General features: G+C 53.4%; 5 protein-coding genes, 1 long non-coding RNA gene and 1 other non-coding gene across 34 annotated transcripts in view; 2 read left to right on the top strand and 5 right to left on the bottom strand.

The window, feature by feature from the left end:
• Window positions 1–444: 444 nt before the first annotated feature.
• SLC16A13 (solute carrier family 16 member 13) lies at window positions 445–3,986 on the bottom strand. The gene is made up of 4 exons (XM_004012625.6): window positions 3,373–3,986; window positions 3,080–3,223; window positions 1,712–2,449; window positions 445–1,028 (listed from the first exon to the last, which is right to left on the bottom strand). The coding sequence occupies exons 1-4, from the start codon at window positions 3,569–3,571 to the stop codon at window positions 829–831; spliced, it is 1,281 nt and encodes a 426-aa protein (XP_004012674.3). The 5' UTR covers window positions 3,572–3,986; the 3' UTR covers window positions 445–828.
• A 2,296-nt stretch (window positions 3,987–6,282) lies between these two features.
• On the bottom strand, window positions 6,283–12,195 carry BCL6B (BCL6B transcription repressor). Of its 4 annotated transcripts, none has more exons than XM_042255633.1 (9): window positions 12,145–12,195; window positions 11,408–11,598; window positions 10,948–11,169; window positions 10,493–10,837; window positions 10,108–10,232; window positions 9,189–9,353; window positions 8,978–9,108; window positions 8,726–8,863; window positions 6,283–8,424 (listed from the first exon to the last, which is right to left on the bottom strand). In XM_042255633.1, the coding sequence occupies exons 2-9, from the start codon at window positions 11,584–11,586 to the stop codon at window positions 8,209–8,211; spliced, it is 1,521 nt and encodes a 506-aa protein (XP_042111567.1). In that variant the 5' UTR covers window positions 11,587–11,598; window positions 12,145–12,195; the 3' UTR covers window positions 6,283–8,208. The 4 variants fall into 4 exon arrangements, with proteins under 4 accessions (XP_042111567.1, XP_004012672.1, XP_060251366.1 ...); XM_004012623.5 differs by having other exon boundaries at window positions 6,283–8,325; XM_060395383.1 differs by lacking the exon at window positions 9,189–9,353.
• Window positions 12,196–16,669: 4,474 nt separating this feature from the next.
• Window positions 16,670–19,826, top strand: LOC132657407 (uncharacterized). The gene is made up of 2 exons (XR_009595549.1): window positions 16,670–19,382; window positions 19,642–19,826. It is a non-coding gene; the product is annotated as an uncharacterized LOC132657407 (long non-coding RNA).
• C11H17orf49 (chromosome 11 C17orf49 homolog) lies at window positions 18,090–20,858 on the bottom strand. Of its 4 annotated transcripts, none has more exons than XM_015098605.3 (6): window positions 20,774–20,858; window positions 20,494–20,588; window positions 19,769–19,870; window positions 18,903–19,093; window positions 18,571–18,675; window positions 18,090–18,363 (listed from the first exon to the last, which is right to left on the bottom strand). In XM_015098605.3, exons 1-6 carry the CDS (start codon window positions 20,792–20,794, stop codon window positions 18,299–18,301), a joined length of 579 nt encoding a protein of 192 aa, XP_014954091.2. In that variant the 5' UTR covers window positions 20,795–20,858; the 3' UTR covers window positions 18,090–18,298. The 4 variants fall into 4 exon arrangements, with proteins under 4 accessions (XP_014954091.2, XP_014954092.2, XP_014954093.2 ...); XM_015098606.3 differs by having other exon boundaries at window positions 18,090–18,359; XM_015098607.3 differs by lacking the exon at window positions 19,769–19,870.
• Window positions 20,859–21,118: 260 nt separating this feature from the next.
• Window positions 21,119–23,039, bottom strand: RNASEK (ribonuclease K). Its single transcript, XM_004012621.4, has 3 exons — window positions 22,849–23,039; window positions 22,071–22,147; window positions 21,119–21,504 (listed from the first exon to the last, which is right to left on the bottom strand). Exons 1-3 carry the CDS (start codon window positions 22,924–22,926, stop codon window positions 21,363–21,365), a joined length of 297 nt encoding a protein of 98 aa, XP_004012670.1. The 5' UTR covers window positions 22,927–23,039; the 3' UTR covers window positions 21,119–21,362.
• LOC114117139 (U6 spliceosomal RNA) lies at window positions 21,781–21,887 on the bottom strand. The gene has a single exon (XR_003590923.1). It is a non-coding gene; the product is annotated as a U6 spliceosomal RNA (small nuclear RNA).
• Window positions 23,040–23,321: 282 nt separating the features above from the next.
• The window catches only part of LOC105607815 (DNA-directed RNA polymerase III subunit RPC6-like), a 128,962-nt gene continuing 127,585 nt past the window's right edge, over window positions 23,322–24,698 (top strand). For 11 of the 22 annotated variants that reach the window (XR_009595533.1, XR_009595535.1, XR_009595543.1 and 8 more), the window contains exon 1: window positions 23,322–23,377. The gene's annotated coding sequence lies outside the window, so the exon portion shown is untranslated. Of the gene's footprint in view, window positions 23,767–24,698 lie in introns of all 22 variants that reach the window. The other 11 variants (XR_009595536.1, XR_009595538.1, XR_009595542.1 and 8 more) reach the window with 1 other exon arrangement.

Raw genomic sequence — 24,698 nt, 5'->3', positions numbered from 1 at the left:
CCATTTCTCTTTGCCATTATAACAGGAAACCTTTGAGGCACTCCCTGTCTGTCTGCTTCAGGTTTGTTGGAGGCAGAGGGGTGCTCATGAGTGCTAGCTGCCCCATCCTCATTTCCCAGATAAGTCTTTCTGCATTTCAGTCCCCCTTTACTGGCCTGAGGAAAATACAAGCATCTCAGACTTCTCTCTTAGCTTTATCTCTCCCTTCCAAACTAGCACCCCTCCCCTACATCTCACACCATTTTCTTAATTTCTAAGTTACAGGGGAGAGTGGGAAAGAGGGAAGTCTGTGGGCAAGTGGGAGAAACTGTAGTCCAGAGAGCAGACTCCAGGATTAAATGCTCTGGGTCACCAGAGGTCCTGGATACCTCCCCTCCACTCCCCAGTCTGACCCTATTCAGCCCACTCAGGCTTATGGGCCCAAGCACTTTCTGAGGTTCTGAGTTTTGTCCAGTTTTCTTATTCAGTTTTATCCCAAAGACAGATCTTTTCCAAGGAGGGCAACATTAGAGATCACATGTAAAAAAACTATGAGAAGTATCTTGGCCTTTGATTTTCCACAGTTGATTCACAGCTCAGTGGAGCAGGCTGAACTCCTGGATCCTTCAGAAAAAGTTGTGGGAGCAAACAAGAGACAAGAATCCTCGAGAAAATACAAAGGGTTGGCACACACATTGCAGGAGCCCCACGCCTGCTCTGAGGGGCAGGGAGGGGGTGCAGATCAAGATGCTTAAGGCATTGTGGTTCTCTGGGTGCCAAGATGGGGCAGGAGAAGACCTGGAGCCACCAACCTCTTGTTTTGTGGGTCTGTCTGCCCCTTCTTGGAGTTCAATCCTCTCCCAGCCCCTCCTCAGGCAGGGGGACTTTGGTATCCAGTGCCTCTGTTACAAGGTCCTGGGGCTTGGAGGTAGGAGCTGAGAAGCAGAAGAAGTGGGGCAAAGTGATGAGAACTCCACTTCCTGCCAGAAGGAAGGCCCCAGCCACCACAAAAGAAGCTGTGTAGTTGCCTGTCACATCCCGGAGGTAGCCTAGGTTCAAAAGAGAAAAAGAATACACATGGGTGATTTGTTTCCTGGGACTGATGACTCTGACACATTTTGGGGTAGAGGGATGAAAATGATCCTTAACCCATCATCTTGGAAGAGTTCAGACTGGGTGAGCGTGAGAACTCTGGTTTCCCAAGGGCCCTCAAAATGTCACTTCAACCACCTTCCTGCCTTCAGAAAGGACTGCCAAACTAGCCAGTTTAGGGCATCCCCAGATTTGGGGATACAGATTGAGTCAGCCATACCTGTGCCTTTCTTTATCTTCCATGCCTTCAGTTAATAGTTAGAGGAAAACATTAAGGGTCTGAAGGTTCTGGCTTCTGAAGTGTGGGGAACTTTGACCAGAGGGCTCAGGCCCCTGGCCTGGGGCCCAGTGGGCCAAGGGAAAAGACAGGCACTAGCATGCTATGTCTGGCGGAATCCTCTGAAAACCCCAGCTGTAGGTACACTGCCAAGGGTGCCTCAGAGGTCCTCTTAATCTTTCCAAAGCCCCAGTTTCTTTTCCCCAGACCTGTTTCAAGGCTGCTGTGATTGACTATATGGGCTGTGTATCTTCCATGGCAGAGGGCAGTATTAACATATGCTATGTCAATTCCCCTCCCCTCCACCCCCCGCATGGTAAAACACAGCAGCCATGGCCCACCTGGAAATCCTATTCCCCTTACCTGACAGAGGAGCCCCCAGAAGCCCCCCGATGCTTTCTACCATCTGTACCAGTCCCAGGCCACAGTATATCTTTCCAGTCCCCACCAGTTCAGGCAGCACGGAGAAGGCCACTGGGGTCAGGGCCCCCGATGTGAAGCCATAGGCCACAGTCAGGGCCACCAAGCCAGTGGGCACCTCAGCCACAGGGTACAGGGCCAGTATCACCCCAGTCAGGGTGGTCCAGAGCATCAGGAGTCTTGCCACAGGCCCTGGGACAGCATCGCCTAGCCACCCAGAAGCCACACGCCCCACGAGGTCAGAAATAGCCGCCACCGAGAGGAGGAAGGCAGCGGGCAGTGGGTCCCAACCCAGGTCCCGAAGATGGGCCACCAGGTGCACGTAGGGAATGAAGTAGCCAGTGTTGATCAGGGTGATGGCAATGGTGTAACGAAGGAAGGGGCCGTGACACAGGAGGGAGGTGATCTGGGCCCCAGGGCCACCCACGACAGGGTCCTCAGCCAGGGAGAGTGGACGGAGAAGAGCACCGCAGGCCACTAAGTGAAGGGAGAGGGCGGACACCAGCAGTAGGGCCCCCCGCCAGGCATAGTGGTTGAGCAGCCATTGGAAGAGTGGGGCAAAAGCAAAGGAGGAGAGGCCCACGCCCGTCAGTGCCAGCCCGGTGGCCAGGGATCGCCGGCGAGAGAAGTAACGGGACAGGCAGGCCAGGGTTGGAGTGAAGGTCAAGGCCCAGCCAGATCCTGTCAAAAAGGAAGAAGTGGGGGTTGAGGACCCCTTAAGGAATTCAAACACCCAGTCATCCCAACACTGCCCAGCAACAAAGTGGAGCACAGGCCTAAATCACAACCCTGGTTCGATACTTTCTAGCTGTATGACCTTGTGTACCTTAACCTCCTGACTTCAATCTCATCTGCAAAATGGAGGTAATATAACTTAGCAGACTCTGGAAGCTTAGAGACACTGTTTGTAAAGTCACTACCACAGAACTTTGCAGTTAGACCTGGGCTCTACCATTGCTGGCTGTGTGAACTTCATTTGCCAAATTGCATAAGCTTTAAAGACTTTCCGCATCTGTAAATAGCATCATGATGTTTATTTTACGGCCACAGTATCTTACACAACTTTACAGTAATTCATTCCTTTACATTCCAGTTCCACCAGTTCTTGCCTTGAATCTTTGAATTTCCTGATTTCCCCTAACCTGTTTATCACTTTAGTTACCTCTGTTAAGAATTCCCTTCCAGGCAGAGGTGCTAGCTAAAACTTTCTCTGAGAGATTCCCGTGTCTTTAGGAAGGAGCAGGAAGAAGGTAAAATCCTGAGGCCAAAAAGACTCAGGTTGTGACTCACTGGCCCTGCTCAGGGTCTCACCTGAGAGCAACCCAATACTCAGGTACAGGTGGGTCAAGGAGGTAGCAAAGGAGGCGAGCAGCATCCCCAGTGCAGCCAGGATACCCCCGGTCATCACCACAGGCCTGGGACCGAACTTCGTGCTCAGCACACTGCCCACTGGACCTGGAGAAGAGGAAGATTTCTGAGAGAAAATCTCAGGCGTCCTTCTCCAGCACCGCTTCCCCTCCCCAAGTCCTTTACTGTCCCCGCATCCCCCACTCCCTTCCGAGGGTCGAGGGACACAGGACTCCGGACCTAGGCGCAGCACTCACTCCCGAACTGCTGCACCGCGATTCCTATGGAGGCGATCCAGGAGACTCGCGCGGCCGGCTCTTCAAACGCCGCCACAAATTCCACAAAGAAGACGCCGAAGGAACGGAGCACCCCGAACACCAGCGCCGACTGGAAGAACGCTGAGAGCACCACCATCCATCCCCAGCCCCCGTCGGGGGGCTCGGCCCTATAAGCCATCTGGGTGGTAACAGGTCTGCCTCTTTAAGCCCCTTCGGGAGCGGAGCTCGGGTCGTTCCACCTCTGCCCACCCACCCAGCCGGACAGCTCGGGGCCGCGCCGGAGAGGCGAGGGTGGCAGAGAGGAAAGTACCAACGAGGGCTTGAAAGCTGCAGAGAGGCTGCGTGAGACGCCTGCGCTTCTCCCCTAGTAGGGGCGATTATAATGGGGAGACTAGGCCCGAGCTGGCCCCCACGTTAAGCGCCGGGGGGCGTGGCTCCGCTGGCTTCAAATCTGGAGTCGAGGCCTGGGCGGGACAGACTGGGGAGGGGGCTGAACTGGGCCCCACCCCTGAGGTGCGCCCGTCTCCAGGTGGATTATCCATCTTATCACTGAAAGTGTTACACCTGGCCAGCCAGGGTCTGCATCCCTGTCCGAAGCTCACCAATAAGGACTCGGGACTCCTTAGCAGGGGGCGGAGCCAGAGGGGCAGGGCGGAGTTTAGAACCCCAAACCCCATGTGGGGCTGCAGAGTGGGCTAAGGAGTGTGCACGTAAGGAGTCCGTGGGGGTTGGTGGTGGATAAGCTGGTTCAGGAGAGGAAAACATATTTAATAAGGGGTCCAGGAGTTGAAACGCTGGGCGGGGGTAGGGGGCGTAGAGCGATTATGAGATAAGATTAAATCTAGATGCCTGGATGGAGAGGGTTCAGAGGCCAAGGAAAGAGGAGAATGGGCTGTTGGATTCCTGGCATATATTTCTGTAATGGGAACTTGTTCCTGTCTCTTCTGTTCCCACTAACAGGAAACCTACAGGTCACAGAGACCAAAAATAACTGGGCAGAGGAAGTGCATCTGTGAACTCACTCAGAGCCCCACCAGCACCCGTCTTCAGTGGGGCTGGAAACTTTCCCTCTGCCCTCTGGTAACAACCACTTCCTACTGGGGGCAGGAGGAGAAGGGGACGACAGAGGATGAGACGGCTGAATGGCATCACTGACTCGATGGACGTGAGTCTGAGTGAATTCCGAGAGTTGGTGATGGACAGGCAGGCCTGGCGTGGTGCGATTCATGGGGTCGCAAAGAGCCGGACACGACTGAGCGACTGAACTGAACTGAACCACATTTTTCGATCCCATGATGGGATAGACTAAAAGAGACAAGCCATGACCACTGGTACAATCAGCCCTTTCTTCCCAACCAGTACCCAGTTCCTCCAGCCTTACGTAGCACTAATGATTTGGCTTCAAGCTCCTTAAAACACTGACTTTGAAATCTGAGCTCAAGGGGTCAGACAAGTGGGGCTGGGGTGGGGAGGACGGCTGTGTAATTTTAAAAAGCATATTGAGCCTTATACTTTTTTGTATGTGGGAAATAAAAATAGTCATACCCAAAAAGTTTTTTTTCTTTCTCTCTCTCTCCTCTTTTTTTGTAAGTGGAGTCAGAACTTTGACCGGTAGGGACTATATCAAAGATGTAGAAGTTGGTGTGGCTATATAACATAATAGTTAAGAGCACAGTCTGTAGAATCAAATTGTAGTTCCAATCCTGGCTTCATCACTTATTAACTTGGCCAAGATACTGAATCTCTCAGTTGGTCTCCCTACTTGTAAACTGAGGCTAGTAATAGTTCCTACTTTTAGGTTGTCAGGGGGTTGAATTAGAAAATCTATACACTAAAATGCCTTGGGCTTCCCAGGTGGCATTAGTGGTAAAGAACTTGCCTGCCAGTGCAGGAGATGTTAGAGATGTGGGTTAGATCTCTGGGTCAGGAAGATCCCCTGGAGGAGGGCATGGCAGTCTACTCCAGTATTCTTTCCTGGAGAATCCCAGAATCTCTCCTGTGGACAGAGGAGTCTGGTGGGTTATAGTCCATAGGGTCACAAAGAGTCAGACATGATTGAAGTGACTTAGCATGCACATGAAGCAGGAGATAAGTAATATTAGCAAGTCTTATTTTAAACAGGGGATAAGCCCATAGAGGGAAGGGAAGGGAGGTTTCCTTTAGTTTGTTTTGTGCTTAAAAAACATCTAATCCATGTCACGGGTTTTAAAAGACTGAGACACACAACCACAAACTATAAATGTTGGAAGGAAATTATTCCTTCCATGTTAATGGACTTATTTCACAGATGAGGAATTTAAGTCCAAGAGGGAGGTAATTTATCAGAATTGGTGACCCTTCACCCTCTGGGCAGAACAAAGCTGTGCACCAAGACACACAGGACAAGAGAAAGGGTGGAAGAGAATCGAGTACTAGGCACTGGATGGATTCCAAGACATCGCTGCTGGGGGACGGGTAGCACTGGCACACTGGCTCTAAACACATGGTCTTCTCACCGCCACCTCTAGCATCTGTTGTCCTTAGGGGACCCAAGTCCTAACCATTTTCCGTGGTGCTAGGGGGTGTCCCAAGCATCAAGTTCCCCTGCACAGATGCATCCCCCAGCATCTTGGTATTATTTGTGGCTTCCTGGTTTCTCCCTGCTACCTCCACATCTCAGGCAGGAAGTGACTTCAGAGCAGCAGGATGCAGGTGGCTCCGGAGAGACTTCATGAAGTCACTGGTTCCTACACAATGAGCCGGAAGGCAAGGGCAGGGAAGGGGAGAACAAGGGCCACTTAAAATGGATGGGACAGTGGGATGGGCACAGAATCCAAGATGGTATCCATGAGGAAGAACCATCTTTCCCCAGTCCCCAGATCACCACAGGCAAGAACCCAGGACACAACAGGCAGCACAGAGAGGCTTCTTTATTCCATGATTCTGATCTTGCAAGATCTAACATCTCCACCCCTTGGCACTCTCCACCTGCCCATCCAATCTGCTTAAAAAAATATATATATATATAGTTTCTTCTCAACTCTTTCCTCTGCTTTCCCTCCCTCCTTCAATTCTGCACTGAGGTTAAGAGGGAAAGAGGAAAAAGAGTAGCTTTCTAACCAGTCCCCAAGTGACAGCCACTAGGACTGACCTGTCTTGAGGAAGCTCCATCCCACAAATTCAAAGTGCTTCTTACCCTCTACCCCATGTCCCTAAACCAACAGGCCCCAGAGCAACAGGGGCAGGACTGTAATATTTCAGAGTATCATCTAACATTCTAGACACTCCACACAGTTAAGAGGCAATCCATTTCTAACTTTCTACCTACTTGGCCTACACCAGAGACTATGTCCCTCAAACAACCTTCTTAATCCTATGGGGTACTTGGTCAACTAGATGGTCCATCAGTCAGTCTTTTAAAGCTTTAATCCCAACTACAGCAAATCCATAATGGAACTCAGCCCCTTTTCTGTCCCTGTGGAAGGTTCTAGTGCTTTCACTGGTTCCAGACAGCAATGTAGTGACAGGAAGACCAGGTCACAGACTCAGCTTTTCTAAGGTCAGAAAGTTACCAAGCACCTGTGACTTCTAGAGGCAAAGAAATCTCTGAAATCTGGACACTTGCCAGAAGATGTCCAAATATCTACTAAAAGAAGAAGAGGTCATCTCATGTAGAACCCCCAAGGAACATTCTAACCCAGATGGCTCTGCAGTAAAGGAAAGGTCATAGTCTTAACTCAAGATACTTCTCCCCTAGGTCACTGCATTCTTAGAGACTGGGCAGACTCAGAAAAGATTGCATCATTTTTGATATGGAACTGCAGATCTCTCCTGCATAGAGGGAGCAACTTCGTGTAAGAACAGACCCTAATGGGAGGATTGTGGGCTCAACTCAAGCTCCTGGGTGAGTTCTATCAGATAGCCAAAACTACCATGGAGCCAAACCTAGGTGGCCAGACTAATAGGACAGTCAGGGGCCTAAGAGAAAGTCTCTCAAGTCATCCCCCAACTTCCAGGACTGACAAAGGCCCCACACTCACTGCCTCCAGGAGGTATATATTACCCCCACTTCATCATAGTTTCCTTGAAGGACAGAAAAAGTCTATATCCAGTGCTAGCCTGCTAGAAAACCTACAATATTCAGAACATTCGAGAGGGTTCCTGACCCAATTCCACAAACCCACATGTTCCGAGAGTTGCCTTAGAACAAATAAAGGTTCCAGACCTAGAATTGAAGGGGCAGGGCACAGGGAACCCTTTTCTCCATTTTAAACAAACCAACAAGCAAGTGGGAAAAGAACAATTCTAAAGATAAAAGTTAAGACAATAATAATATAAAACACTCAAGCCAAAGGAGGCAGCCAAGTGCTAATCTCTGCCAGCAGAGCTGTGACCTCTCATTCCGAGTTTCAGGTCACTTTTGATCACACTTGTAGAAGAGGGACATGGTAAATGCAATAGTATGAAGGCCCTGGTGCCACCCAGAAGCCTCAATAAATTATATTTACAGATAAATCAAATGAGACGGGGGCTGCAGGTGGAGGCCTGATTCCTTAAGGAAATCAGGCTTCCAGTCTCTCCGCTCCTCCAGCTCCTAGCTTGTTCTCTGCTCAGAAACAATATCGATTGCGGGGAAGAGGTTTTGACCAGCAAAACAGAGGCAGATCAGGCCAGGATCTCCCACCCCTGCTCCCCACAGTGAGAAATTAAAGGTGGTGGCCGTCGCTGATATCCAGGGGCCTCGCACACCCCCACGCCCAAGCCTGGCAGCGAACCCAGGCGTGAGCCGCAGCTTTCCGTCTTCCGGGAAGGGAGTGGGGCCGGGGCGGCACTCGGCTAGGGCCTCCCTAGAATGTGGTAGTGCACTTTGGTGTTGGTAGCAGCTCCGTGTTTCTGGCGCAGATGTAGCCGAAGTTGACTCTTGTGCCGGAAATGCAGACCGCAGGGGTCGCACTGTAGGATGACAGCCGGGTCAGGTCTCTTCCCCACCCACGACCACCTTTCAGATGTTGAGCGAGGGAGAACCGCCCAGCGCTCCACCTGAGAGAAGCTCTGGGAGATATAGGGAAGCCCCTTGAGTCCCCACATCCTCCCAAATCCTCTGGGGAAGGCCTAGGAGGCCCCCTTCAGCAAAGCGTCTTTCCACCTGTCACGTCCTCTCCAGGACTACGCCCAGTCCAGGAGCCTAACTTCCATACCTGCCACCCCTACCTCGGCCCCACCCGTTTCTTACAAGGACACCGCCCACCTAGCCTCGATCTAAAGCCTCCAGGCCCGCTCCTTTCAGAGCCCCGCTCGTCGGTAAACAGGAGGTAATTCCAAGGCTTTGGGCTAGGCCAGGTCGGGGACTCACGTGGTAAGGCTTCTCTCCGGTATGGATGCGAACGTGACTCTTCAGGGTCTGTAGATGGCGGAAGCGAGTCCCGCAGGTGGGGCAAGGATAGGGCTTCTCCCCGGTATGGATCAGCACGTGCGCGCGCAGATGCGCTACCTGGGGAAGGAGGGAATCTCAGGCCGCGCCCCTGGAAGGGACGGAACCCTCCCCATTCGGCCCACCTCGCCCTCTCGCAAATTTGCCTGCGATCAGGCTCTGAAACTGTCGTACCTGTACAAAGCGCGAGCCGCATGTGTCGCACTTATAGGGCTTCTCTCCCGAATGGATGCGGCTATGCGTTTTCAGGTTAGCCGGCCGGTTAAAGCGGGCTCCGCAGATGGAGCAGTGGTAGGGCTTTTCCCCTGGAGGCGGGGAGGAAGGGAGGTCAAGGAGAATAGCAGTGGGCACCAAGGCCAGGGTCCTCTCCCTGCTCCTCCCCTACCTGTGTGCACCGTGCGGTGACTGGCCAGGTTGCCCTTATAGCGGAAGGAAGACCGGCAGAGCTGACACTTGTAGGGCTTGTCCTCATCCCCAGAAGCCACGGGGTCCAGCCCCGATGAGCACCCAGCCACAGCCTCACAGTTCTGGCAGCTGAAAAATTCACCTCCTGGGGACCGGGTGAGTCATGACAATAATACCAGTGAATTCTCAGACCACAGGGTAGCAGGTTTGGTTTCGTTTTGCCTCCAATTTACTGTTAAGGCTGCTGAAGCTCATTTGACCTGCTCTGGGTCACATGGTTATTTGGGAGGACAAGCCAGGATCTGTCTCTATGTCTTTATAATTTGAGAGTATTCTGCTAATCACTCCAATAGTGGTGGTAGGAGGTGGAGGCCCCTACTTATGGGTGGAAGTTTCTGTTTCTCTTTCTCTCTCACTCTCTCTTATTTTTTTTATTTAACAATATTTATTTCTTTGGCTGCATCAGTCTTAGTGGAGGCATGTGGGATCTAGTTCTTTGACCAGGGATTGAACCCAGACTCTCTGCATTGGGAGCATGAAGTTTTAGCCACTGGACCACCAGGGAAGTACCCCCTCTCTTCTCTCTTGCACCAGCCTGGATGACAGCTTGCCAGAGAGGCTTTGCCAGCTCTGGGCTGACCACTCAGCCCTTGATGGGAACACGCCAGAAGTTGCCAAACACTGCTGCTTATAGGAAGCTTTAAAAAAATACTGATGCCTGGATTCCACTTGCAGACATTCTGATCCATGGGGTGTGACGTGGGCAGTGGGATTTAAAGAAGCTCTCTAGGTGATTCTAATTTGAAAATGGACTAGGCCTTCCCTGCGGTCTTTTGGCCCCAACTGGCCTTGAGTAGCCACAGGAGAAAAGCCAAGGGGGTAGAAGGAGAGGCTCTTACCTGGTGGTGGATGAGCCCTCCCAGAAGGTGACCCAGTGGTCTCTGGAGCCTGGGGTGTGAGCCGATGAGGGGTATTGACTGGAGCCCCACATTTGAACTGCACAGTGGCAGCAGTTGGAGAAAGCCTAGGCAGATGTCAAGGCCCAGAAAAATGGTTAGGAGACATCATATGATGGGGTATTGACCAATGTACCCTATCCAGTTGTATTGCCAAGGGCCCACCTCACTAAGTAAGCCTGGCCTCTGGCCAGCTCCCTAAGGTGAAGCCCATTCTGTCACTTCCTGTTACTGATCATCCAAGCCCAATGGTTGTGCCTCTTGAGCTGAGGCTACTGCTATAAATTCTGGGGGTGGGGTGGGGTGGGGTGGTTTCCAGTTTCTGTACCTGCTCTGGGGACTGGAAATGGGTCCTTCTTCACTGCTGCTGCTGCTGCTGCTGGAAGCCTCATCTCCACTGGGGAGCTGGGAGCAAAGTTGACCAGAACTCTCCCCGGCCAGACTCCCTGCTTGGGAGGCCTGAGAGTTCAGTATGATGAACTTGTATTTTTTCCAGTTGCAGGCCTTGGGGTCTGGGCTGTGTGGACTGGGGGGCCCTTGACTGCAGCTGCGAGACTCAGTAGGTGGGTCAGGGTGCCCCTCCGAGCGCCTGGGACTGCCTGGTGGAGGGGCCGTTGGTGGCGTGGGGGGTTCTGCCTCCAGGGGCCGCAGAGATATGCCCAGAGGTTCATAGCTGAGAAAAAGTGCGATGGACATTAGTGCTGTTTCCTAATCTTGGCCTCTGCCCTTGACACCTGGGATGCCATTTCACCCACGAGGAACACCAAGTTGGGGCTCCCTCACCTGGCCTGGATGAAGCGGTGGCATGCCTGGACCACATGCTCCATCTGCAAGTAGGTGGCGGCCGCGAGGACTGCTGGTGCGGTGGCGGGAGAGAGACGTAGGCGCGAAGTGTACATGAAGTCCAGAAGGGGAGCGAAGCCTCCGGCTTCGGGGCCCCCGGGCAGGGAGAGCATGTCTACCCCTACTCCTGCACGGCCTCGGAAAATTGAATAGAAGAAGCCACTGGAGGGAGGGAAGATATGTCGAGTTAGGGGCTGGGGAACCAAGGGGGAACTCGACCCCGTCGAAAGCCCCGCCCCTACACGAAGCCCCGCCTCCCTAACTCTCACCCCGCCCTCAATTCCCTGTCGCTCCGCCTCCTGTTTGTGGAAGGCTTGGCTTCCGGGTCCTCCCAGAGACCTTATAGCTCCGCCCCCTTTTCCATTTGGTCCCACCCCACTCCTTGAGCCACCCCTCGAACCTGCAGGCAATAAGAACTGCCTTGTGAGCTCGAAGGGGTTGCCCGCCAACCAGCAGCGTGACGTCAGTGAGGATCCCGCGCAGGCGCAGCTCATTTAGGTTGCCGAGCACGTCGGAGGAGTGGCGAGTAAACTCGCGGACATAGCCCAGCGCTCCCTCCGGGGTAGCGGTGGAACCCATAGCGACGGAGGCCTGCGGGTGCCAAGGAAAGGGCTCAGGGATCCTTGTCGTCCCAAGACGGTTTCCCTTCCGCAGTTTGCTTCTTCCTCCTGAGGTGCAGGAGAAAGCCCCCGGCCCCGGCTCACGCAGTTTTACTTAATTCATCTCGTTCTGTCAGCCCTCAACCTCAGTATCGTCCGATTTCCTCCTCTAAGATTCCACAGCGCTTGAGGCGAGTTGAAGTGTCCCACACCGCTGCGTCGATGGCAAGCGTTGGGAATCCAGTCCACAGCGCCCTTACTTAGACTCCCAATGCCCTTCCAGTATCCCCATTTCCCCTCTGCCTCACCGCGCGCCTGGTCTCAGGTGTACGATCCTGCCTGGAGACCTCAGACGACGTGTGGTCCTCATCCCTCCATATCCCAATCCAAGCTCCCTTCCCCGAACCACGAAATTCCACTCTCTAGTCCTGGATCCCTAGTTTAGCCCAATTTCTGGGCCTCGGTCTTCCTACCATCAACAAGCCCCGACCCTCTTAAGGGACCCAGGAGTCTGCCTCCCTCAGTCTCTGGTTCTTACCCCCGTCCTGCAGGGGCTTCTGCTTCTCTTCTCAAGGGGGCGGGGTCTCTCTCCCCTCTTGGCCTCGGCTCCTTTATCTGGCCGGGATGTCGGGGGCGGGGGTGGAGGTGGGGTGAACGCCTGGGTCTGTATCCTTCCTTCCTCCCTCGCTCTCCAGATGGCGAACCCGGGGCGGGGTCTCCGGCTCCAGGGCGGGACCTCGGAAACGCTTGGGTGGTCGTAACGTAAGGGGTCTTGGGCCACTGAAAGTGGAACCGAGGGTGGGACATTGGTATTGGGGAGGAGGTTGGGGATGTTGAGATGGGAAACTTGGGTGAATAAGTCGTTGGGTGACTTTGGTCGTCGGGGGACCCGGGACAGCGAAAATTGATGTGTTGGCTTTAGAAAGGAGCCTGTTACAGGAGTGAATACAGCAGACCCCCGCCCCTGCAATGTACGGTATTAAGGGAGATTGAGGGGAGCCCAAAGAAACACCGGGTTTGGGGAGGAGACAGTGGGCTCCCGTGGGGTCTCAGACAGGGAGGGTGTGGTCATTCAACAGGCTCCTCTAGCGGGGCCTGCAAAGAGGGGCTCTGACCGGGCGCGATAGGGAGGGGGCGGATATGATTTCTAGTTCGTTTCCTTCCATTGTCCTGCGACCGGACGGCTCCGCCAGCTGCTTCCCCTCGAGGAGGTGGGGAAAGCCCCGGGTGGCGGCCGAGAGACGCTCAAGAGACCTAGGGTCCGAAGTTTTCGCTCCCGATGCTCTTCTGAATCCTTTTAGGGATCCAGAGAGGCAGATTCCCGCCCAAAGCCCGCTCACCCTCCCCCAGTCCCAGCTCTTTAGGGCCTTGAGCACCCGCCCGTCGGCGACGCTTAGAGGCTGGCGGGACGCCGCGGTCCAGCGCGGCAAGCAGGCGAAGCTCGGCAATGTTCAGCTCCTTCCACGAGGGGGCAGAAGAGCACTAGCCTCGCCGCGCCCTTCGTCTCCACTCGGCTGGGGGTCCATTCAGCCGGGGGCGCAGGATGGATTAGGTTTGGGCGGTCATTCTCCCCCTCTTTGCTCGCATTTACTTTGTCCAGGGGACTAGGGTTGGGCGGAGGGAGGGAGAGTTAGGCGACAGAAGTGACTTCCCTCTGAACCTGGGGTTCCTGCCTGGGGTGAGAAATCCGCGGGCTTTGGGAACCAGGAAAATGAATGGGACAAAGAGCCGAGGGTCTGAGCCATGGGAGCCCAGGATTTTTTTATTAACCTCGATGCTATTATCTGTATTTAGAGGTGATTTTTTTTTTTTTTTAGTAAACATTAATGTAATGGCTGGATGGCATCACCGAGTCGATGGACATGAGTTTGAGTAAACTCCGGGAGTTGCTGATGGACAGGGAGGCCTGGCGTGCTGTAATTCATGGGGTCGCAAAGAGTCGGACACGACTGAGCGACTGAACTGAACTGAATGTAAAAGTTAGATGCACTGAACAGACAGAAGAGGAAAGCGAGGGTCTCAGGGTAACAAGGGAGAGAGGGCAGAAGGGGCTGATAACCCCAATTTAAGTCCCTGATCTGGGAGATAGGCACGGGTCACACCCTCGTATTTTGTTTGGGGAGAGGAGGTTTATTTGGATAACAGAGCTGAGTCTAGCTGCCAAGCAGGACTTGCATTTGGGCTCAGGAACGTCTACAGTTGCCCAGTAATGACTGGCCATAATCCGTGGAGCTGCATATAAAGACATGGGGCCCTCCTCTTCAGAACTGAGGATGTCTTTGTTTGGGTGCAGGAAAGAACTGCTGAGACATTGGGAATGGGGAACTAGGGATTCAAGATGGTATGGTGGCTTCTGCAAATGAGGGTTACTTTGGTCTCTGCCCAGTTGGAGGTGAGAGTTAGACCCGCCGCTCCTTTGGTATCAGGGCGGAGTTACTTTAATGTTATCTGGTCTATCTGTCAGATGTGGGGTGTTGAGTTACTCATCATTCTCGGCCCTGAGGGCTGATTCAGGGTTGAGGGCCAGTAATAAGTCTGAGGTATGGAGCTGATTTTGAAGCTACATTGGGCTTCCTGGTGGCTCCGTCAATAAAGAATCTGCCTGCAATGTAGAAGACCTAGGTTCAATCCCTGGGTTGGGAAGATCCCATGGAGAAGGAAATAGCAACCCACTCCAGTATCCTTGGCTGGAAAATCCCATGGACAGAGGAGCCTGGTGGGTTTTAGTCCATGGGATTGCAAAGAGTTGGGCATGACTGAGTGACTAACACTTTCATGGAGCTGATTTTGAAGCTATATTAGTTCTGGGGATTCTTACACCCACAATCAGCTAGGTGTTCTTTGGAGATGGATGAAAATTTGGTGTAGGGGATTCATAGTCATTGGTGTATGTGGACAATCTGATTTCAAGTACAGTAATCATGGTGCTTTTAGGGTACAGTCTGATGGGGTACCAGATAAATGTTGAGGTTCAGATTATATTTGGGGCGACATGAAATTCAATTTGGGTTTTTTATTAGCTTGAGGTGGAACATAATAGGAACCTGGGAGCAAGTTTGAAGGCCTTTTGTGATTGTGGGTCCTTGCCGGGGAGCAAGGCTTTATATTTGAATGTTGTGCAAGCTTACTTTGAGGAGGGGGATATTTCTATGTATGCATGAGAGCCAGGAGGCTTTTTCCAGGGGGAAACAAGGTGAGGGCTGAGGGTAGGAGACTAAAGCTTTGGGGTGTCCTTATTTTGGGGTGTTTTGCCACTCTTTGGTGCATCTGTTGAAGCTGAGTGGTGGATCATGACGTGAGATTGATTTTAGGGTTCACTTAATTTGGACTATGATAATGGTTTGGGATATCCTTTGCTTTTAGCTCTCTCTCACCCTAGAGTCTAGAAGTCTTTTTAGTGAACCTCCAAATATGCCCAAGATTTGATGGAAGAAATTTGGAAAGGGAGTGTATCTCCTCTTATTTTTATGTGGCCTGGATAGATCTGAGGGAGAAAAGGTGGTTTCAGATTCTGAACCCCAATTTATTAAGGGCACACACCTTGACTTAGGGAAAAGTGGGGGGAAGTGGGGTATCTTGTGGTCAAGTGGACACTCCTGACTAGGGCAGTGCTGTTGAAATTGTGGCAAGGAGAGGTGGTGATGAGGTACGAGGAGGTGAATCTGTACCCTGATTTTCTAGGATAAGAGCCCCAAACAGAAAGCAGACAGAGGACTGGGAGTGTGGGTGAGATGAGGGGGGGTTCCCCACGGCAGCAGGGGCTGGGGGGTAAGCCAGGCCAGCTCTGCACACCCCGGTCCCTGCTCTCTTCGGCTCTCCTCCCCTCTCTCCCTCCCACCGCCCACCCCCCCAACCCAAGGAAAAAAAAACTGCCTGTGCAACAGCAATGGCAGATTCCAATCCTCCAGGCTTTCCTAAACCACCACGGAGACCAGCCAGGGGGGAGGGGAAGGGAGGATCGGGCTTTCCTGCTTCCCTAAGACTGGGGCTATGAGCTTGACCTCCTGGCCCCTAGCCCTTCGAGGAGTGCCCCCCTCCCCCGGCCTGGAAGCCAGGTGTCCTGGACCCTAGCCCCCGAGCGGGGGGGCCTGGAGAGACGGGAGGAGGAAGGAGGGAGTGACTTCCAAAATTGGCATCGGGACAGAGCAGGGCTGGCGGGAGGCAGGTGAAAGACGGAATTTTCCTGAAAAAACGGGGGGATCTGAGGACCCCAAATTTGGGGAGCTAGTCCAGGACCGTCCTGCCAACATCCTAGATTTTTTTGGGATTTTTTGGGGGCCCCGGGACCCCTCTAGATGGGGTGAGGAATGTAGTGTTGGGGGAATCTGACTGGGGCACTGCAGCTGCCTCTCCCGCCGAGTTGGAGACGGATGGGCTGGGACGGGTTTGGGGGGGGGTGTCCCCAATTCTGACTGGAAGTGGAGGAACCCCCTCCTGTGCTCTCTTGTGGGGGTCCCCCCTCCCTAGGGCACTCCCCACTCCCTGAGCCAGCCGAGAGGAAGGAGGCCAGCGATGCGACTGGGGCGGCTCCTTTCTCCTGCACCCCAAATGTGAGGGATGCACCCCAAATTTTGTTCCCTTCAAAATAGGGGACCAGGATCTCAGGGGAGAGTAGCTGAGGTAAGTGGGGAGGAAAGTGTCCCCTGTTTTCAGGAGAGACATGGCGGTTGGGGGGGAGGTTTGGAGGTGCGTGCTCGGGTGGGGTTGGGCTTTGTCAGTCTTGAAATTGGGGGGATGATTGAAGAGGCTTTCTCTTACACCCCCAAACTGTAGTCCCCCAGATGGAAACCAAAGACTGAGACCAGAGGGCCCCCCAACATCCCCAGCCGTTAGTATAGTGTTTGATTTGTTTCATCCATCCCCACAAAGGCTCTGCCGAGGATGGGAGCTGGGGGCAGCTGTTCAGTTTTGGGGTTATGGAGGGGGGTGTGAGGAGCAGGAAGCTTTGGCAGAATTTGATGTGGGACAGATAGGGGTCTCGTCTGAGGGGGTCTGGCATCCCCCGGGGCCTAAAAATACTGCTTACACCACCATCTTAGATCTTTTTGATTGCTAAGAGTTTTGGGGGGTGTGTCGGAAGGGGGGGTGGTAAAGGGAGGATAACTTTTGGGTTTTAGAGGATATTATTTTGATTTGCGGAAGGGATTTTGGCCCTTGGATTTTGCTTTCTGGGGGGTGTTTTTTAAAAATCAAGTCCTGGACAGGAGAAAAAGGCTGAGGGAAGGCCTAGGGTGGGGGTGGGGAGAGGCATGTTTGTCAGCTTAAACGTGGCTTTCTGGGGTGGGCCCGCCTTCCTGGGCCTGGTGAATAGGCTGGTAGGGGTTGTCGTGGGGGGTGGGACTTGGGTCCTGGGGGGCCATGAGGAATGGGGACAGTCCTGAGGGTTGAATACCTGGCCCCCAGGTCCAGAAGGCCCTCTTCTTGGGCCCTGCTGCTCCCCTTTCCCCCTGGCCTCCATTTCCTGCCTTGGGCCTCCATCTTGTGGCAGGCCCAGGGCCCAGGGCGACTTCCGGCCCCCCTCTCCCAACCATCTTCCGGCCCCACCACCTCTGGACTGCCAACTCCCAACACTGCTGTCCTTGGCCTTCTGTCTTTCCTTGCTTTCTCTTGGGTTCTGACCCAGGGAGGGGAGGAACGGACACAGGAAGCCTTGGGTCCCTGCCCTTGCTGAGTCGAGAGGCAGTCTGTTGGTCCCCTACAGTCATTCCCTATTTCCTCAGATCCCACCTCCCCACACACTGGGGATCCCTTGAGCAGAGTTCCTACAGGGAAGATGGTTCCAGTCTTACTACACTGTAAGCTCACCCCATAGGCCCCTCTCCCTTCAGTGGCCTGCTCAGCTCCTAGCTCTAGTTTCTTGCTTTCCCCAACCCTTCTTGGGGCCATGTTTGCCTTTCAGCCTTCTCTATCTCCCCACCCTTGGTGGTGGTGGGGTCTTCACAGCACTGTCTTGTGCTCCCTTTCTCTCAACCCACCCCAGTCCTGCTCCCGCCCCAGCAGCACACTGTGGTTTGTACGGCACTGTGGCCACGTCCAAACCACACTGTGGTGTTAGAGCGAGGGTGGGGGAGGCGCCGCTGAGGCTTGGCCCAGGAGGCCACCCTGGAGAAGCGACACAGAAAACATCTGGGGCCTTCTGGTGAGGTGGGAGGTGGGGTGGGGTGGGGCGGGGAATGGGAGGTGTGAAAGCCCTGGAAGCTGCCCTTCTGAAGTCCCCAGGGCAGTCTCAGGAGAACTGGCTGCCAGAGACCCCAGAGTACATGCTGCCTCCAGAGAGCAAAGTGGAGTCTTTGTTGCCCACGCCCAGCTCCCCTGGCTCTAGCAGCACAGAAATGTTGGTACTGGGAAGAGAGCCTGCCAATATTGGCTGTGCTGCTCCAGGCAGGGTGGTGAGAGCTGCCGAGGAGGGGCTGAGCCCCGGAGGCTAAGCTGAGAGAGAAGTGTCCCCCATACTCCCGTAATGTCAGGCGGAAAGCACCAGGCTGAGAGGGAGATCTTTATTGTTTTCTGTATAAAAACGTCCATCAGTTGCGGGGGGGGACCCAGGGGTTGGGGTGCAGATGCTCATACGGGAACAGCAAGGTGGGCTGCCCCTGGCAGCCTTTCCACCCTGTCACATGCAGGCCTTGCTCAGAGTCCCAAGCGATCCACAGGTCCAGGGTGAACAGTGAGAGGGGTCAGAGGTGGAAGGCTCAGCATGAGAGCAGAGGAGGATCAGCGGAGGTCAAGAGAAGGCCAGAATCCAGGGTCAGGCTGTCTGGAACAGGAAGTAAAATGGGCCGAGATGGAGCGAGTCCCAAGTAGGACTCCCGCTTCCCCAGAGCACCTGGCTCCTTACAGACCTGACCCCTGCATGCATAGCAGGGAACTTTCTCTTCCCCAGTTCACAGGAGGGGGCTCCTGCTGAGACCCTCCCTACCATCCCCCATCCCTTCAGCTGTTGTGGGAGGAAGAGGACTCCTACCCTGGTCGAAGTTGAGTTTCTTGGCTGGAGGAGTTTCTCCTAGCCCCTCAATATCCACCAGGTCACTGTTGGCGTCCGAGTCGTTCAGAGCACTGAGTGTCACATCTGGGAGGGGGGCACAAGCTAGGTTCTAGGTTCCCTGATGGTTCTCCCCCCACCCCACCCACTTCCCAAAGTTTCAACTTCTCCTTCCCTCCCTTCCCCACCCCAGCCAGTTTCTGGAACCTTCACTGGGAGAGGAAAAGAGATCTGTCCTCTGACCAAAGCCCAACTCTCTCACTGAACCGCGGATGGGACATCTAATCCCCAGGCAGCAACTCCACAGCCCTCACCAGCCTTCTGTTTCTTTATGGGGGGACCCCCGGCCTCAGGGACACTGGAGCTGCTTGGTGGAGGAGCAGTTGAAGGAGGCGACAATACACCAGATGCCACCTTCTTGGGCCCTTTCTTGGGTGAATCGGCTGGAAGGGGGATACCAGAATCTTCATATACCTTTCGTTTCACAGTGGCCTTTATTTGAGCCCTAAAGAGACGAGAGAGCAAGTTAGGAAGGGAGTCATAAAAAAGGCTGAGAGAATAAGGGGGTGGGGGCAGGGGAGATGGGCCACTCTGAAGGAACACTGGGGAGCCCCTTCATAGGAATCCAGGTGAGGGCCTCAACGACCTTTGCTAGGGTTCTTGTTTTCCTGGAAGCTTTGCAGCCAATGAGGGCAAATGGAGCGTGAAGAGTGGAGTCCCTCAACTGAGGAGTGGGAAAGGCCCACCCCCTAATTCTCTTTTGGGAGAGATGTATGGACGTGGAAGACTACCAGGTAAGCCTGGGTGACCTACAGGTAGATTGAAACTTATTAACAGATCCTGATCGACTAGTTCAGGATCATAATATCCCTGGAAACACCACAGGAGTGTTCAAAAGATCTGTATAAATAACCAGGGAATTCCTATTAGCAAATTCAACTATTGGGTATCTTAAACTACTGGGTAACCTAAAATTAAATTCATGTAAGGTCCTGATGACCACAGCATTTTAGTAACTTCTGACCAATTGTGACAATTCTTTTATTCTTTCAGTTCTCAAGGGACTCACAGAGTAGGAAAGATGTTGAGCTGGAAGGGAGTTTGAGGAAGATGGAACAAATGGGTATGGAGGAAGAAAGCTGCCCACCCGCCCTTTCTCTGCCAGCCAGCCCTCCCTCACACTGTCCGTTCCTTGATGACACAGCTGATGTGATTAAGATCGTCCCCAAATCGCTTCACAGCAGCCCTCAGCATCTCTATCTCCGTCTCCGTCCACTTGGCACTGTCAGAAGGGGAGAGGGGAATAGCGAAAGTGGGAAGAGGAGGGATGTGGAGCCAGCCCACAGGCTACGCATTCCACAGCAACCAGCCTCCTCCCTGCAATGTCCGGGGCCCCTTCCATAAAGAGGTCCTCTTTAAAAAACAAACAAAAAAAGCAAAAAAATTCTTAAGGCCCTGTGGGAACCCTGAGGACCCCCATCCAAACGATAATGCAACAACCTTAGAAGAAAACGGCTCCCCCATCAACGTGAAACAGCTACTGTAAACAGCCCACTGAAACTAATTCAACAAGTGGGGGGGTGTCTTACCAACAGACCCCCTAAACACAATCTGTTGCAATCTGATGGAATCCCACATGATTTGGGGTGAATGGGTAGTGGTGATGGTCTATGCTCTGCCAATGCGCAGCAGGACAGAATTGTAAAATGAGTCCAGATTACGAGCCTCAGTCTGTGGTTTATCTGTCATTCATTCATTCAATAATCATTTATTAAGATCTACTCTGCGCTGTGCCAGGCACGAAGGGAAACTAACATCTGTCCCTGCCCTAGAGAGTGTCGGTGTCTGTGATCGAGTCCCAGCGTCTGATCTCAGCGTCCAGGTCCCCAGCCCGGGCTCACGTACCCCGCGGGGGAAGAATCGGCCACGGGATGCAGCTGCATCGTCAGCTCTCCGAGCTTCGTGAAGGCGGCGCCCGCCGCGGAGAAGATCTCTCCGACCTGGGGGCGGGGCAGCGTTACGGGGGGCCGGCGCACAGCCCCGCGCCGTCCCGCCCGGAGCCCCTAGCCCCACCCCAGGTTGGACTCCCGCCCGCCCCCCGCCCGGGACGGAAGAGCCGCGAGCCAACTGGGGGGCCCGCCCTCCCGTGGCCGCCAGGGAGCGCTGTCCGCGAGGGAGGTCGAACCTTTGTGGACGCTGACGTCATGGCCCCGCGCGCCTCCTCACGGAGACGCCGCCGCCGCCGCTACCTCGGAGCCGGGACCGCGAAGAGCGAGGCGGTGCAACGGCTCCAGCCCCCGCGCAGGAAGTCCCGCCCCTTCCCGCAGCTGATTGGCTCCAGTTCGGGCGCTCACCGCCTCACCAGCCGCGGTTACTCAGGCCGCCTCAGCGCGCGGGAAGGAGAGTGGAAGACACCGCCTCACTTCCGGCCCGGTTTCACTCCACTTCCGTCTAGGGGTCGGGATTCCCTATTTGGAGACCGACCTCTAGCCCGGGTACCCGCCTCCTAACCCAGACACACACACAAGTCTTAAGAGAGCAGTTTCTCTTTATTGTGGAACGGGACGAGGCGAGAGGGCCGGAGGGACAGGGAACGGCCAACCCCAACCTCCCTCCACAGAAGCCGGGCGCCAGAGGTTGGAGAACAAGGGATTGAGTCTCTCGCCAAGAAAACCTAGTCCGCAGAGGGCACCAGAATGGGAGGCGGGGGGCTGTGACCTGGGGAGAGTCTTTAAATAGAGGAGGGGGCTGGAGAGGGGGAGCGCCACTGTGCTCTAGCGCACCATGTATTCCTTGCGCTTATTGAGCCGAACTTGACAGAAAGAGAAGCCTCCGAGGAGGAGGTAAAGGCCCGCCGCGATGAAACAGTTGTAGCTGACTTGCTCGTAAAGGTTGTATATGTTCTGGGGGCCATTCCTAGGGGTGGGGATTAGGCAGAGAAATATCAGAAACATTAACAGCACACATTTACGGAACACTTACTATGTGCCCTGTACCCTTCTAAACGCTTTAATGTGTATTATCTTATTCAATCTTCATAACCCTTTGGGGGAGAGTTCTGTTATAGCATCCACTTTGCAGGGGTGGACGGAGGCACAGAGAAATCCAGTAAAATTCTTTTTTTTTTTTCTATGAATTAACTGATTTATTTTTCATAACAGCCCTATAAAGGAGGTGTTATGAGCATCCTCAAAAAATATGGAACGCTTCACGAATTTGCGTGTCATCCTTGCGCAGGGGCCATGCTAATCTTCTCTGTATCGTTCCAATTTTAGTATATGTGCTGCCGAAGCGAGCACCAGTAAAATTCTTAACAGCCACATTTAAAGCGGTGGGTTTAGGATGGTCTCTGAAGTCTGACTCCCAAGACTGTTCCCGGGTGCTAGAGAGAGCACCGTTTCCCAGCCACCGCGGCCCAAGCGTCTAGCCTCCTGCGATTCTCCGCCCCCAATTCTGACCACATCCCCTGCCTCTCCACTTACTCAAAATCTTTCTCCGTGAAGGGGACGTCTTCAATTAACACAGCAGAATGGACATTGAAAAAGATTCCGAGCATTATCTGAAAAAAGAGAAAGAGTAGGTTGTTTTAACTCAGGCAACTGACCTGGTCGCTGCCTGAACTCCTCCCACTTCGAATGTTGCCACAACATCTGGGTCTGGGAATTACAGAATGAGCTGGGATTAGGGATGGTTGTTCCCGGATCTGGACTCCGGTCACCTGGAATAGAGCTTGAATGGTGACACAGAGAAGACGTGGTTGGGGCAAGGGCAGGAATAGTGAACAACCCAGGAACCCTGATTATCCTCCTCTCTGGAGGCGTCATTATCACGGGACAGGGCGAAGAGGGGGGTAGAGGGAATCGGCACTTCTCCATATTATTTCTCCCTTTAGTACAGCGGGTAGAGTCCTGAGGAAATAAGGCCTAGCTATCCATTTCGGGAACAAGCGGTCCCTCTCCCCACTGCCCTCCATTCAGCTCAAGGATCTCTCAAGAACTTAGATCTCCTTCCTCTTACCTTGAGGGTACTCCAGATTTACCAGCCCCGGCTCCCATTCCAACCTCCAGCTTCCCCTCTCCCCTCCAAATCCTCATTTCTCAATCCAGTTCTGTCTTATTCTCCAGAGGCTAATCAACCACCCCCCACCCCCCCAGCCTGTTTGCTGCTTTTCAAGGCCTGGAGTCTCCTAGCCTTCCAGCCCTCCGACACTGAGCCCCTCAGGCCCTCTCCTCTCCGGTAGTCGCCCGGCAGTCCCCTCACCAACATGATCACTCCCCAGGCGCTGAGGACGATGCCGCAGGCGGCCAGCTTGGGCCCACAGCACAGAAGCGACGCCATGAAGAAAGGAGTTGGGAATCGCCTAGATATGGGCCAGATAGGATATCGGTGAGAGGAAGGCCCTAGGAGCTGGGAAAAGGGAGCTGGACTTCAGGGCTCGAGCTGCGGAGGACGTAGAGTAGGGAGGGAGAACGAGGGGGCGTGGCCTCCGGGCTCAACCATCGGGCCGGGGGGGGCACCAGGCGGAGAACGCTGGAGCCTCCGGGTCCTCTCTGGACTTCCGAGGGGAAGGGCGGTGTTTCTCAAATTAGAGTCCATTATTGACCAATATGGATCAATAACTGGGGCGCGAGTTTTGTAGGAGCAAAGTCCTCCGGTTTCTTGGCTACCCCCTCTCTAGTTTGGAATGGGAGGAGCCAGGGTGTCACGTGACCAAGTTCGTCGAGTCACGTGACAAGGAAGAATGGGTAGCCCGGTCTTGGAACAGCGTTTATCTCTGGCGGAGCTCCAGGTAAACTTGGCGATGGGCTGTCAGCAGCCGAGGATTATGTCATTTTGGTCTCAGATACCTTAGTCTTGAGTGGTGTTCTGCGCTGGGAAAATGGTAATTGAGATAGATTTACACCGAGAGAACGCCTCTGTCTCCTCTCTACTCATCCATACCGTTTGAAATAGACACTCTGACACGGTAAAAGGAGATGGCAACCCCTTCCCAAGACCAGGCGTGTTGTCGTGGCTAGAACGCTTTAAAATTGCTGAGAGTTCTTGGCTTTGGAAATCCTTAAGTAACGTTTTGTTACCAAACATGGAATACTGAAGAGTTTTGGATACCAAATCCAGGAAAAATATGGGCGTTAGGAAAAGTCCAGGGGAAGCGGACTCAATGAACAAACTGTTAAGGTGAGTGGCCCTGCCAAGTGTGCTGGAGAAGGCAATAAGTGCACAGAAATGTCAGTTTTCTTCCTTACGGTAAGCGAGAAAACGGAAAGTTTGAACATGATAGAGTCCAAGATTTTAAAGATATGAATAGATTATATACCTTCCAAAGAAAAATTTTGTATACCTCACTGGTGAAACGGAGAAGGCAATGGCACCCCAACTCCAGTACTCTGGCCTGGAGAATCCCAGGGACGGAGGAGCCTGGAGGGCTGCAGTCCATGGGGTCGCTGAGTCAGACACGACTGAAGCGACTTAGCAGCAGCAGCACTGGTGAAAAACAGGTCTATAGACATTATTCAGGGAAATAGTGGTGTTTGAAGAACATAATTTTTCACTGAGTTTTTTGTACCTTTTCTAGTGAGGGCAGTGGTCATAGTATAACTGAGAGGGGTCATTTTGATCCCAAGACCCCAGAACCAGACAGACACTGCCAGTGGTTAGCATCACTTTGTGATATTTCCCCCTTTATTTTGTACATATTGTTCTTTAAAGGATCCTGAAAGAACTTGGAACCTGGGAAACACTTAGAGACCCCAGGGCACTGAAGCTCCTGAGGAAGTGACCTTCAGACTTGTATTTTGTGTCTCTTTTGTTTGAGACTGTCTGGAAGGACATCATTTTGGAGTGAAAGTTTTTCTTTTGCCTTAGAAGCACCATTCGCATGCAGGGACTTTGGGGTAGGTGTATGAATAGGAGAAACGGGTGGAGGGAAAGCTGCCAAGGTAGAGTCAGGAATTTTTAAGTTGGCCACCAAGCGTGAAGTCAAGCTTCTGGTAAAGGAGGATGAATTGAGGTTGTCGGTTTCTCCAAGAAATCTTCCCCTCCCTGCCTCCCTTACCATCCCCCCACTCCCCAGCATTCTCTGGATGTTTCTCAGATAAGGTCAGTACCTC

The sequence above is a fragment of the Ovis aries genome, chromosome 11, assembly GCF_016772045.2.
Source record: "Ovis aries strain OAR_USU_Benz2616 breed Rambouillet chromosome 11, ARS-UI_Ramb_v3.0, whole genome shotgun sequence".
Taxonomy (NCBI): Eukaryota; Metazoa; Chordata; class Mammalia; order Artiodactyla; family Bovidae; genus Ovis; species Ovis aries.
This window is presented reverse-complemented; position numbering and strand designations above follow the sequence as displayed.

Coding starts and splice junctions, on each gene's coding strand:
- RNASEK (XM_004012621.4), bottom strand. CDS start 22,926: ATGGCGTCGCTTCTGTGCTGTGGGCCCAAGCTGGCCGCCTGCGGCATC. Junction 22,148..22,848: donor CCTGGGGAGTGATCATGTTG/GTGAGGGGACTG, acceptor CTCTTTTTTCAG/ATAATGCTCGGAATCTTTTT. Junction 21,505..22,070: donor TTCACGGAGAAAGATTTTGA/GTAAGTGGAGAG, acceptor CCCCACCCCTAG/GAATGGCCCCCAGAACATAT.
- BCL6B (XM_042255633.1), bottom strand. CDS start 11,586: ATGGGTTCCACCGCTACCCCGGAGGGAGCGCTGGGCTATGTCCGCGAG. Junction 11,170..11,407: donor GCAGTTCTTATTGCCTGCAG/GTTCGAGGGGTG, acceptor CCCTCCCTCCAG/TGGCTTCTTCTATTCAATTT. Junction 10,233..10,492: donor ATTTCCAGTCCCCAGAGCAG/GTACAGAAACTG, acceptor ACATCTGCCTAG/GCTTTCTCCAACTGCTGCCA.
- SLC16A13 (XM_004012625.6), bottom strand. CDS start 3,571: ATGGCTTATAGGGCCGAGCCCCCCGACGGGGGCTGGGGATGGATGGTG. Junction 2,450..3,079: donor GAGTATTGGGTTGCTCTCAG/GTGAGACCCTGA, acceptor CCTTTTTGACAG/GATCTGGCTGGGCCTTGACC. Junction 1,029..1,711: donor TCTGGGGGCTCCTCTGTCAG/GTAAGGGGAATA, acceptor TTTTGAACCTAG/GCTACCTCCGGGATGTGACA.
- C11H17orf49 (XM_015098605.3), bottom strand. CDS start 20,794: ATGACGTCAGCGTCCACAAAG. Junction 19,094..19,768: donor GTCATCAAGGAACGGACAGT/GTGAGGGAGGGC, acceptor TCGTCTCTTTAG/GGCTCAAATAAAGGCCACTG. Junction 18,364..18,570: donor GAAACTCAACTTCGACCAGG/GTAGGAGTCCTC, acceptor TTCCTGTTCCAG/ACAGCCTGACCCTGGATTCT.